General features: G+C 43.4%; 1 protein-coding gene across 15 annotated transcripts in view; it reads right to left on the bottom strand.

Moving 5' to 3' along the window:
* Window positions 1-600: 600 nt before the first annotated feature.
* Window positions 601-13,791, bottom strand: part of Fat1 (FAT atypical cadherin 1) — a 119,158-nt gene continuing 105,967 nt past the window's right edge. For 6 of the 15 annotated variants that reach the window (XM_006509267.4, XM_006509271.4, XM_030243288.1 and 3 more), the window contains 9 exons: window positions 12,901-13,058; window positions 11,862-12,324; window positions 10,825-10,978; window positions 10,539-10,649; window positions 8,304-8,935; window positions 7,690-7,827; window positions 5,149-5,208; window positions 2,981-3,016; window positions 601-2,077 (listed from right to left, as the gene is read on the bottom strand). In XM_006509267.4, the coding sequence (XP_006509330.1) occupies window positions 1,449-2,077; window positions 2,981-3,016; window positions 5,149-5,208; window positions 7,690-7,827; window positions 8,304-8,935; window positions 10,539-10,649; window positions 10,825-10,978; window positions 11,862-12,324; window positions 12,901-13,058 (2,381 nt within the window). In that variant the 3' untranslated portion in view covers window positions 601-1,448. Of the gene's footprint in view, window positions 2,078-2,980; window positions 3,017-5,148; window positions 5,209-7,072; window positions 7,126-7,689; window positions 7,828-8,303; window positions 8,936-10,538; window positions 10,650-10,824; window positions 10,979-11,861; window positions 12,325-12,900; window positions 13,059-13,791 lie in introns of those variants that run through there. The other 9 variants (XM_006509272.4, XM_006509274.4, NM_001081286.2 and 6 more) reach the window with 6 other exon arrangements.

Here is a 13,791-nt window from a genome sequence, read left to right as displayed (position 1 = left end):
TGCTGACAGGCACAATATAGCACTGTGAAAATTCAAAAGGAGCACGCTGAGAGAAGCTTCAAAGAGTTGGCTGTCACAGATGGATAGTTTTGCGAATGTCAGCTATTTTAAACTGCATGACTGTGCCAGGGGTGGTGGCGCACGCCTTTAATCCCAGCACTCGGGAGGCGGAGGCAGGCGGATTTCTGAGTTCCAGGTCAGCCTGGTCTACAAAGTGAGTTGCAGGACAGCCAGGCTACAGAGAAAACCTGTCTTGAAAACCAAAAAAAGAAAAAAAAACTGCATGACTTTACATGTGTGTGTGTGCAAACACACACACAATTATAATTCATGTGTTTTACAAATGGGCATGTTGGCAGGCAACTACAATCCCAGCGCTAGGGAAGCTGGTAGAGTATAGAGCTTACTGAACACCCAGATGGCCATTAGAACATTTATTGGCCATATACTGCCACCTAGTGGCTAATATATAAGTATGGCCTGGCCTGGCCTGGCCTGGCTTTCCAACTGTAAAGAGACTTTATATCATATTGATCTCCCTTATTTCAATTTACCAGGTAGATCATAAACAGCAATATAAATGCAGAAGAAAACCAGGCATTAAAGCTAAAGTATTTTATTAATAATTTATTGTCAGTAAGAAAGGCTGGCTAATGATAGTTTTCAGTAAAAACCTTTACAAGACCATTGCATCACAAATATACAGACACTATAAAAACCGTGTCGTGGTGGTTTTGGTTCTAAACAGGTATGCAGAAGGTCCCCTTCACACTTTCCAATAATGAAAAATGTTTATAATCCTAATACAGCAACCCATTTAATAAGACATGTCCAGTAACAGGTCGTCCACACCCCATATGTACAGCTACACTGGACCGAAATGTGTCAATGAAATGTCATACTTCAGAGGAAAAGAACAGCGTGAAACCCTGGTTACATCAGAAAATCAGATGCTAGGCAAACGACGCTAACACCACCACACAGATCCAGCAGAAAACAAAAACACGAGGCGTCCTGAAAACCTAGGTAAAAACTAGGAGAGGGGGGAAAACAAACAAACAAACAAAAAAAAACAAAAAATCAAATCTGTACATAAAATTTACACAAAGAAAGCAAAAATTAAAATAATCGGATCTATATAAATACATGAATCATGCTAACAAGACGACAGGACCGATTTCCGTTTCATCATTTTAACAGAGACAAATCTAAATACGAAAAGATGCTCAGGGGATGGGACAGGGGATGAAAACCCGGTCGATTACAGTCAGTTAGGACGCTGGAAATGGCTAACATGTCAAGAGGCTTGTGACTCCGTGCAGCCACGCCTACCGCGGCTCACCGAGAAGCGGCCCAGACGGCTGCAAAAGAACAACACAACGGCGGATGTCACCGATAGCATCTCTAGGTTCATGAAAGTCCAGGCACTTTGGGGAGGAGTTTGAGCGTCACACTTCCGTATGCTGCTGGGAATCTAGCGGAGGGATCGTCACCTCTTCGAAGTGGCCGTCGTCCCCGCTCTCGTAGTCGCTCATCATGACCTCAGACTCCACTTCACAGCACGCTGACACGTCGGAGCAGGAAGCCGTCGAGGCGTACACGGACATGGGCATGTTTTCTATGGTGGGCGCTTCGAAGTTTCTTTGATACCCTGGGGGGTAGGGGGTGTAGGGTTCTCTACATGGACTGTTCTCGCCAGCGCCTTGTTTCTGAGGTTCGGACATATCGGCGGGGTAGAAATTGGGCAGGTACTGATTCAGGTTGAACCTCTGCCGACTCCGGGAGGAAGATCCCAAGCTACCTGCTGCAGGCATGTCCCTGGGTGGGTGTATGGACTCGAACTGGTCGCTGAACTCTGGAGGCAATGGTGGCAGTTCATCGGGTGCAGGGAAGTCCTCTGGTGGGGGTGGAAAGTCACTTTCAATGTCATAACCCCCAGGGTAATAGTCAGTATCGATGGCGTTTGGATCAGCCGAGTAGAGGGGTGTGTGTTCGTCAATAGCCTCGTAATTGGGGAACTCTTGTATGTCTGGCAGAGGGACACTTGGCATCCAGTCTGATGTATCCCAGTGGTACCCTTGGTAGAAAAGGAAACACGATTTCAGTTTGTTTTTCTTAGCTTCTATGCCTCGGGGAGAGAGCTCAGAGTATCAGACACAAGACACAGAAGTAGGTGTGCATTCATCCCAAGGCCATCGCTCTGCAAACCCCGCCCCGACATAGTGACTATTTCCGGAATGTGAACTTGAGGGTTTTAGTACATATCTGACATTCAAGGCAATAGAGTTCCGACAGAAGCAGCTGAACCACTTAAAATACATGCAGGTTTTTTGTTTTGTTTTGTTTTTTCTTTTTTCAAACAATCCTAACCACGCTTCAACTTTCCTTCTGTAACTGCTGACCCTGTTCCATAGGAAGGCGGTATAGGAAGTTAGTAAGGGGCTTTCAAGCAGAAGGTCTCTACTGGGGGAAATTCCAAACATCACTGGGCTTTGTGCTGCCTGCCATCCAAAAAAATACTAATTAAGGCAAATCTAAAAGTAATAAAAATAGCTTTTAACATGTTAAACTCAGTAGTAAAGGCAGCAGTGGTTTCATTGGCCTCATTAGCAATGAATAGAACAATGAATTATTTTAATACCGGCTATGCAGCAAACCAAGTCCCTAAATCAAACAAAATATAACCAAATAATTATGATAAGCTATAACAATCTTTGTTACCATTTTAAAGTATGAAAAGCCCCCCCCCCCCTTTTGGTTGTTGTTTTCTTTAAAGAAAACCAAGGCCTAACTTAAGGGTAGGAGTTTCTGTTTTGAGAGCCGGGAGAAGGTTAGGTGATCCGTATTACAAGGCAGTGCACAACAAGGGGTTTAGTTACTGCGGTAGCATCAAGCACCCGGAGAAGCCTGTCATCATTGGGTCGAGCTTTCCCAATGACTTCCAGTGATTATTAATGGACAGCTGGCATGCATAAGTCACCTCTTGGTTTGCTGAGGTCAGGAGCAGCCAAAGATTCTTTTGGTGGCAGAGTAGAAAGAAAAAGAAAACAGCGATAATTAAAATTGACAGACTTGGCTGAGACGGCAACCCAGATAAGCACATGGTACAATATACGGACACGCTGTCTTTACCTCACTCTCGGCTAATGATCACAAATGAGAAAATCATGATGCTCAAACTAGATGGGATATGGCAAGAAGGAGGAGATAAGAGATGATAAACTAGCGGCTTTGCTGTGTGTTTCCAGGGAAACACCTGACTCAGGAAAATAATAAACTACAGATACTGATAAAAAATTATGTATTATTAAATAAATTAATAAATTAATTGGTTACTTAAGGGACGATCTAAAAACACGAGCTACACGATTTACACACACAGTAGCGCACAGAAGAACCTTCAAAAGTATAAGTTCGGAGAAACTGGTGTCACACGCTCACAGACAACCAAAAGTTGACCATATCCCAACACCTTACTCACGTTCACTATGATTTTTCTATTTATACTGTTAACCCTTTCTCTAGTGAGCTCCCGAATTAACTACTTCATGGCATGGCCTCTTCCCATCAACTCTGCAACTGTACTCTCTCTCCCAGTGACCACATTACACACAGACCTCTGGCCCCAAGTCCAAGGAAATGGATAGAAAGCACTCAGGACCATGGGATGCTCAGCCTGACTAAGGTTCAGATTGGTTTTCTATAAGAAATGAGACGAAAATCTCACAGATTATTGAAGACAACGTGGGTCAAGTGTGACCCAGCAGGTATGTCACCATCACGGTAAGAGGAGCAGTCAGTCACAGTAGAACTGTGGCCACTTTTCTAAACAGAATGCTCTCTATGCATCCCATAATGCTCTCTATGCATCCCATAATGTCTTTGAAAACGATGACAATGAAGTAATTTCTGACAAACTAATAGCTGACTGATACCTCTGATAGGAGTTTAAATAAAAGTGGAAAAGACAGATGTTTCAAAAATATGAATAAAAGGAGTATTTAGGGAAGTTATCTCTGGTGCTTTTTATACATCTTCTATAATACACTAAATTCCTTTATAAACGAGGCCTGGCAACCTTTGTTGGACACTAAGCATTTGAAAACCCTCTAAACTTAGGTGCATTTCCCACTTTAAATTCACTTCAGATAAGAAGATAAATCAGTAGAAATCACATGGAGAAGACTTTAAATTTCTGCTTCTTTAAACTTATCAATATTTAAGATATTGGGATGTCATCCTGTTTCAGCTAAAACTGGGTAGACAAAATATGGATAACATTCTGATGCTCAAAGTGAAAACACGGTACTTTTAAGAAAACAGATCGAGTCCTTTAGTAGCTGTGACCACTGAAGTCATACTTGTCCTCCTCGCAATCTAGCAGATAACCTTGCCTCTTCCACCTAAATGCGCCTGCTGATGTGTCCTTGCAGAAGAGTCGTGCGTGTTTACTGCTGATGCTGTGTGAATACAGTTTGCACTTCTCTGTTTTCACGGGTGGCGGGGGCAGGGGCCACAGTGCATATGCATGTATGTGTGTATGTACATGTGTGCGTGTGCATGTATGTGTGCATGTGGAAGCCCACGGTGGACACCGAGACTCATCCTCAGCCTCCCTTTCTCCAGCTTAAGCTTGCCTCGGCCTTCCAAGGCAGGAATTATCAGTAGATCACCGAGCCACTGATTTATATGAGTCCCTGGGATCTGAGCGATGGTCCTCACACCTGTGTGCCAAGCACTTTATCCACTGGGCCATCTCTCTAACCCTGTGTGTGTGCTCTTGATGGTCTAGGTAAGTTATTTGAAAGCACTGATTTTCACATTAGGAGATTTCTAGATCCAAATCAACTGGACATTTATTCAAAACAAAAGTCCTCAGGCTCAATACAATTACTCAGTCAGAAACTGGAGCTGGAAACCAGCCCCGAGTCTTCAACAGTGACCCATAACATTTAAAACAAGTAACGAAAAGACATGCATACAGATATTTTCACAATGCACTAGTACTGTGAACATAAATGTCCCAAAATGAAAGCCACCAAACCTTCCCAATGGATGAACTATTTTAATAACAGGACAATAGGCAGACTCACACCACCCCACTTACAGTCACTGCAAACCACAGACAGAAAACACAGACACTTATACCTTCTTTATTCACCGTGTCAACGACAGCGTTGACAAGGTGTATTACAGTCACTATGGAAGCTTGTAAAAAGGCACAAAAGGAGCCAGTTAGGAAAATCCTTCGTTAGTAGAAAACAGTGCATTAAGTAAAATTCTGTAACTCAATGCAATTTCTCCCCTAAACTGTGAAATTTGAGACTAGATAATTATGCGAGACCCTTGCACTAACTAACCAATTAGTTACAGGTCTCAAGACACTTCAAATCAAGCTATAGGCTTGCCACTATTAGTCAAATGAATGAAATAACCAAGTTTTAGTAAAAGCTAGGGAAAAAGCTTTAGTCAAGTATTTTATACAATTACAGTTATGGAGTATATCAGGGGGGAAAGCAATTCAGGTTTGCGTCTCCTGGACAAACGGTTATATGTTCAAGGAACTGGTTGTTTGAAAATAAGGAAATCTAGGGAGACATAACTACAAGACTGGTTGTGTCCCTGTTGCTTAGCGTGTATTTCTCATGTCGCAGACGCCGTACAGATTGCTTTTGTCATTTGCATATTATTTCAAAGTACCAACATCAACATAAACGTGCATGTTAACTGGGTACACTCTAATCCTGAGACCTAAAGGCTATTTAACCTAATGCACAGAAGAAAACAGAACAAGACAAGCTTCCTGCTGTCACTAAGGCTCTCATGAGGGGGAAATGGAGCGATCGCCCTGCATTAGCTGGGTGAGCTGAGGGGACAGGAATGGCCTGTCACAGGGAGCTGTCCCAGCTGTGACCCTGTAGAGCTTGGCATTCTGGCCACAGGTTCTGAACAGGGAATGAAACGAGGCCTTAATTACCAGGAACGTGAGTGAATTTTAGGCACGGGAGAAAGAAGGAAACCAAAACTTCCCTCAGAGCTTTCAGCGAGGCAGGCCCCATTGACACCTGAACTTCAGCCCTGAGACGTAGCAGCCTCCCAAACTACAGAACCACACGAGACCCGTCTGTGCTCTCTTGAGCCGTCAAGTGTATGGCTAGCCACTAAAAAGGCGTAGAAAACTGCCGATGAAATGATTTGTGCAGACGTGGCTCAGACTTGAAGTCTGTGACTGAAAATGACTGACTGACTGATGTAGGGATTAAAACCACGGACAGTCCCTCGCAGGCTTTGCCTCACGCTGCTACTGCCCAAAAATTAGCTTTGTAACTAATCTGACAATGACTTCTCCAGAGTGTCTGAATGTTGTTAAGAATGGGATTTCAACAATTTAAATTAAAAAAAAAAAAAGAAAATGAAAAATTATTGACAAAATTCTTAAATGCATTTTTTGAACAGCACTGAACTTACAAGGGCCAAAGCATAAATCATTTAAGCTGGCAAAACAAACATTTTAGGATTGAAACTAAGGGGAAAAATAATCCTGGTTTGTTCTTGATGATAAGCAATAATAAATCCATATTCTCTACACAAGAATAAACAAGGGTGTGCTATAAGTAATGAAAAACATGCTTGAAATCTTTGAAGAACAGGACATATTTATAGTCATCTTTAATAAAGAAAAGGGCTCTGCAAATTTTTATAGATAAGCAGATGCAGAGATCCATAGATGTAGTCATTATAAATTTTACATCACTCTGGTCATGGATCATGTTATTTTGGAAGTGGTAGTTATTAGCAAGTTTCTTCTTTCCAATGATAAAATACTCTTAATGTGTAAACACACTGCAGTTTTACACGAGGAGAAAAATTAAAAATGGAGCCCATACTATCTGAGATTCAATTATTTCCAGTCGATAACCACTATCGTGGGGCTGGTAATTTTTTTGTACACGTGCTAATACGGCGAAGCTGTCTATCAGCGCCATCCACCCTGGGGGACACCAGATACACAGAACTGGAGTCATAGAACCCGCTGCCAAACCTTCTTTGTTAGAAATATAATCCGACTTACTAGCCGTCTCTTAAACTCTGCTCTCAGTCAGAACGCTCTGATCCAAATGGGAGCTGGGGCAGCGGTGGTTGGGGAAGAGACAAATAAAACCTTGTAATACCGAAGGTATGACCAAAGGTGAACATTTCAGATTTCTACATATCTTTTCTCAGAGGGTGCTGCATGTTATGAGTGTGCACTGCATGGTTCAGAAAAACTGTTACAGAGATCTTGAAAAAAAACCCACAAAGCTTCCGTAACACTTACTGTTATGCAAAAAAAATATAAATAATACCAGAGTAGCCAAACAAGGAAAATTAACATTTTTTTTCTTTCCTATTACTATAGTTAAAACAACTCTTGAGTAAGAACATTGTTTTATTTGACAGTACCCCTGTGCATGCTAGGCAAGTGCCCTATGCCTGAGCTACCTTTAAATATTTCCCCTGTGTAGGTTCATGCAAGTACTCATACCACAGTGTTCATTTACACCAAGGGGGACATGGGACGTTTTCATACTTAATTAGGGAACCCGGACTATCTATGATATATGTGTCTATACGTTGGTATACAGCCTAAGGAATGACAGCAGCACTTCAAAGCGGCCACAGCGTCCAAGGTCAGCATCTGAAACCTACCATTGTCATCACAGGACTCTGACTGGAAGGAGCTAAGCGACTGCACCTCAGACAGGCTCTCCCGGGCACTGTATGGCTGGGAGGGCTTTTCCTCCAGGGGCTTCTTAGAGAGACAGGGATCCAGATCTACCACTTTAGCTGAAAGGGAGAGATGGCAGGTAAACAGGTGAGTTCCAAGTTCCCTAAGACTCATGGCTACACTTAGTAAGAAAGTATCTGCCCTTACACGTGAGGGGAGGAGGGGCGAGCTAGAGGAGCATCCTAGAAACAAAACAATAGAAAGATCTGCACATATGCTCAACAGATTCAACAAATAATAAAAAAATTAGTATCTTAGTGACCCCACCATTATTTCTCTTGTTATAATAAAACACCCCCAAATCAAAGTTGATAGTGTGTATCAGTTACATCTAGAATATTAATTAGAACATAACTAGATCTAATTGAATAAAAATAATTTAAAGCTCCCAATCCCCAGCCAGTAACTGGAATATGCAAATGAGTTTTCAGGACCATTTCAGATTGGAAAGCGTCATTCATCCTCATCCCCGCAAACCACCTCAGCCAAGACCACTTCTGCAGCACTGGCGAGATAGAAAACATCACACCCTTACCGTCGTAGTCAAAGTCCCAGCTAGGCTTCTGTATGGAGTCGCTGTCTGAGGGCGAGTTGGAAGGCGGCGGTGGAGGCAAGTTTGGAGCTACGCTGCACACAGCCACGGCTTTTCGATGCCCGTGCATAGACTCGGGGTTGAAGGTGCTGAATTCTGGATGCTCTGGGATCGCGGAGCCTTCGAAGGAATTGCGGTCAAGGTTGTTTCTCGAGTCGCTTGGAATGCTGGGAGTGTAGGAAATGGGACGGACCGGCACCTGGGGCGGGATGTCGGAGTAAATGTTCTTGTTCAGCTTTGAATCAAAATAAGGTCTCTGCAAGAAAGCCGTGGTTGGCCCCAAACGTTTGTCTTCAGGTTCAGCCTGGCGCTTCTTCTTCCGACTGATCATCTTCCGGCAGAGGACGAACACCATCACTAGTAAGACTATCCCAGCTATAAACACAATAATACCTATTCCCTCGGCCAGTCCGATGTTCCACGGGGTGGACACGTAGTGGTTGGGAGAGGCATCCTCACAGTGCTTCCCTCTGTACTCCTGGCTGCAGTTACAGTGATAGGAGCCGTGTGTGTTCTCGCAAAGGGCCCCGTTCCGACAGGGGTTCCCAGCACACTCATCGATGTCACTCTGACATCTGCCAAGAAGGAAGAGAGACCTTTGTAGTACATGTCAGACGGCACCTGTCCTAGAATTCTTCAGGATGAACACTAAACATACCCATCCTTCATAAGAGATGCCAAAACAAAGCTGGATGGGAAACAATCAGAAAAGATCCAAAAAACGGGAACCAGAAGAGGCCTTTTGTGGGTTAGTTACATGGTCATAGGCTGAATGGGTATCTGGGAGCCAACCACATCAAGCAAATATCTAGCTGCATTTTTCCAGAATTAATAGATAACTGAACCAGTTCAATAGGTTAAAACATAGGCTGTTCTCAGGTTTCACAATCAAGCTATCATTTATTTAGCAATTTTAAAAGCTAAGGTACATTTTAACAAGTGGTGTGTGCTGCAAACCCTTCTCCTAGGCCAGGTTGAATTTCAGTGAAAATGGTCCTTTTGGGATTAGGACGGTCCTGGAAGACCCATGAGGGAATAGAAAATGCTCTCCATTTAAAAACGCGATTCCTTCGGGAATTAGAGTCCTCTTCTTACGCATGTCAACATTACAGAATAGACCACAGACAGTTCCTTCTGCTTTTCTAAACAGGGGCACGGGGACCATGTGGCTTTTACACTGCCACCCTCGCTTCTGAGGCTCTTTCCCATTTGAAAAAAAAATCATTTACTTGCAAATTATGAACAATTATAATAAAGACTGAACACTGATATATTCTTGATAAATACACTGATTAAAATTGGGGAAATCCACAAATGTACCAGGGCCGCAGAACTAAGGGCAAAATTCAGGATTATAATGACTCCAAGGACAAAACAATATAGAATAAATACAGGCAGACCGCACCAGCAGCCTAATGAGACCGAGGGGTGCTCTCCTGAATGTCCTTTGCTAAGCATTTAAATATTACGTGTACCCAGTAGCTCTGCTGTTGAGACAGGGTCTTATCATTATGGCTTGATATGGTTGGCTCCCAAATCAGCCTATGACCATGTAACTAATCCACAAAAGGCCTCTTCTGGTTCCCATTTTTGGATATTTTCTGAGTGCTCTGATTGTGCTAGAACTATGTAGACCATGCTGGCCTGAAAAACTCAGATCCACCGGCCTCTACCAACTGAGTGCTGGGAGTGTGTCTGAGCCTGATTTCAGTAACTTTTGAAGCGACAGCATCTGAAACTAGTTTCTTATGCATTTTTTTCCTCAAGATATATAGGTGTATGTTTTTTGAGAGATCTAAATGTCTAAATATCTAAATCCTAACCACCTCTTAGGCTTATTCTGGGGATTAGTATACTTAATATAATAATAATTAGTATAGTTACTGTAACTGCCCAGCAAGATGCTGGATCTATGTTGGTACAAAACACTGTGTGAGAAACCATGATGAGTACCTTCGAAAATCAGGAAGAAATGCAACCAGCTTACAAGCATTTGCTACTTGCCAAAGACCCACACTGGCAAGCTTTGATCCAGTCTTTTGTCTCAAGACTTTCGTCTGTACATCATAAAAAATGCCAATGAGAATCACCATGTCCTGACCGGATGCGGTGTGAGTTAACGGTCGGCACACTGTGGAAAGGGCGCAGCAGAAACGAAGCTTCAAAGAAACCATTTACCTTTCTCCCCTAAAGCCTGAGTCACACTGACAGACAGCACCATCCAAACTGTCAAAACACGTTCCACCATTCTTACAGGGATCATCTTTGCAGTACGGACTAAGCTGACATCTAAATAAGGAAAAACACATGCAAAAAGAAAAAAACAAAACAAGCCCTCATGAGTTCACTGCGAGTAAAAAACAGACAGCATTAACAACGAAGAACACGGTGGCCCAATCCGGTGCAGAATTCCATGCTTTAACATTTCACCTTACAAGTCACTAAGAAAGAGATACAAACATACCTCTGACCAGTGTACAGCCCCCTGCACTGGCACACAAAGCCGCCGTTGTCTACCATGCACGTTCCTCCGTAGAGGCAGGGGTTGGAGGAGCACGGGTTGACGCTCACCTCACAGAACGTCCCTACGTACAACGCGCTGCACTTGCAGTAATAACCTACACCGTGGAAAAGAAGAGAAGACCCAGTCACTCAGTGACCGCAAGGGGTTTTACGTGCTTACAGCTTTATGCTTAAGTGAAGATACGGTGCCCCAACAGCTACGAAACGGAGTAAACTTCCCATTCTCTCCAGGTGCAGAGTTATCTATGGGGTCGAAACCTCTTTTCTAAAATACTGGGACCAGAAATGATCCCGACTCTGGAGGGTTGTGGGGTTTTTTGGTTGGTTGTTTTGTTGTTGTTGTTGTTGTTTGATTTGTTTTTGTTTTTTAGGTTTAGGAGTATTTCCTATAGATTTTACAGCTGGAACATTTCTAAACTGGAAATCTGATATTCAAATGCTTCTAACCCTAGAAATTTAAATAATACATTGGGGAGGGGGGTCAGAAAGTTCTGGATTTGGGAGCCTTTTAGAATTATTTTAAAATTTAGTATGTTTTGTGACTAGATTTAGGTAATGAAAATTATATATGGCTGGTGGGTCAAATGGAAAGGGCAGGAGAAAAAGGCCCATTGGTGGACATACACTAAGCAACAGCAGTCAACAACGGTTTTACTACCAAAAGTAGTGTTCCCAGCGATGTGCAGTTAGAGACGCGGCAAGATAGTTTACTTTTCTCCCTTAAAAGCTGGGCCTGGCCCTAGCCTATCTTTGGCCACGGTCACTGCTGCAGGAGGAAAAGAACACGGTAAACATTGGTTCCTGAGACCAGACCAACGTTATGGCACAAGCCACTGAGTCCTGACCACCTTATCGGTGACCAAGACAAGAAGCGATGACATCACTGAATGGGAGCCGGCAAACCAATGCTATTTGGGAGTTGCCTACATGTGCATGCATGTGGTACCATCTGAGCGACTGCAGCTTCACGAAGCCTACCTCCAGTAGGCGAGGGATTGCAAACGCCTCCATTCTGACAGGGGCTGCTGGAGCAGTCTTCTGTGGCGGTCAATAAGCATCCATGAGATAGGTCCACCCACTCTTCGATGTGCGCGTAGGCTCTTGGCTTGTTGTTCAGAGGCAACTCCTGCCCGTTCAAATAAATAGAATCCATGCAGCCCCTGAAGCCACTGGCCACCTGGGCGCCTCGCCCATGCTTTGTCCCTTGCTGGCGGAGGTGGCCACCAAAAAAGACGTAGTTGTCCAGGTTGAGGGTTTTCAGAGCCCCCGGGGCTGTGCCCGAAGCGGTGTGGACTTCATCCAGAACCAGCTTGGCGTAATTGCCCTCCACTTCCAGGGACACCGCGTGCCACTGCCCGTCGTTGACCTGAATGCTCTGGACGGAGACAATCCCAGGGCCGCTTCCGCAGTCAAATTTGTACTGCAGTCTTCCGGTATGAATCTACAACAGAATAAATATCGTTCACACTGATCGCATATGACCTTCAGCATCAGTCTGTGCAAAATCTACATACAAGAGGGGGATGTTTAGTGAACAAAGGTAAAAAGAATACAAGCTTGCATCTAGGTGCCACAAACTCATTCATCTACGACATGAATAATAAAAATGGATCGTCCGGGGGCTCCCAAATGCCAAGTGTACATCCAAAACTAACAGGGACGTGGCTAGTTATTAACTGCTAACTGAACCCACACAGCATACACACACGCACACAACACACACAATACCATGTAGAATTTCCATTTAAACTGCCAAGATTAGCAAGGTATAACGAAGAGACTTGAATGTTAGCTGTCACGTGTCTCAAGGAATATCAAAAGTAAATTTCTAGGCTACCGGGCGGGGAGCAGAAAGAATTTTTGACTACACCCAAGTGTCAACGTTATCCAGGCACTTGAGATGCGCAGTAAAACCACCTTTCTTAGTTTGTTTTTAGACGGGACAGTCAGGACACGAGATAGAATTTAAGTTTCATGGTGTCCCTTGCTCTGAGGTCACAGGATGCAGAAGCCATACCTCCAGGATGCTGTAGTCAGTCCCTCGCGCGTACATGACAACCGCGTGGGAGGAGTAGGTTCTCAGACGCATGCTCAGCTTCATCTCCAGTCTGTTCTCATTCTCCAGCAGGCGGTACTTCACGAAGCTGTTTCCCGTGAAAGTTATAGATGAGCTCCCTACGGATATCAGAAAAAAGTTCCATCAGCACCAAACTTAAGCCTGGCATCGACAGTGACCATGATCGATCGATCGCCTTCCCTCCCCAGAGGCTGACTTTGGTTTGTTTTTGCTTTTGTTTTTTTAAATTTAAAATCGCAGCAATGGGGAAAGTGTCCATTGGCTTTCACAGACAGCATAGCACACACAGCTGACTCTCCACGAGGAAGAGACTAAGAGCTCTGTATTAGAGAAATAAAGTCTAAAATAATAACAAAAATAAACATAAAAATGTTCCACGTAAGTTATTAGTAGGCAATTTGAGGGAAAGCAAAAAAAAGGAATGTAGCCTCAAGGTGATTAGGCAAAACCTGTCAGACAAAACCACAAAACAATCCCCACTCCTCCAAGAAGATGAAAATCCTATCAGCCTCCGGAAATGAAAATTAAGTTATGCAGAACTGACTAAATAAAAATTCAATTTCAAAGTGACAAAAGGCACATTTAACAAAATAGAAGTCCAATACTAAGAAGCAAGGGCAGATTGCAATAGAAAGCATATTAATTATAATACCCAGGGTTCTACTCATTCAGAAACAGACAGCCCAAGAGGGCAGACACACTATAGGAAATGCTAGCACCAACTAATTAGCAGAGTGATTCCTTCTTCCATAAGCAGCCAAAAACATTAAAAAAGTTAAGTATTTCAATTCCACTAGGGAGAAAGTATGGATTTTAATTGAAAGCTTTCAA

The sequence above is a fragment of the Mus musculus genome, chromosome 8, assembly GCF_000001635.26.
Source record: "Mus musculus strain C57BL/6J chromosome 8, GRCm38.p6 C57BL/6J".
Lineage (NCBI taxonomy): Eukaryota > Metazoa > Chordata > Mammalia > Rodentia > Muridae > Mus > Mus musculus.
The sequence above is the reverse complement of the archived record's forward strand: the minus strand, read 5'-3'. Positions and strand labels throughout refer to the sequence as shown.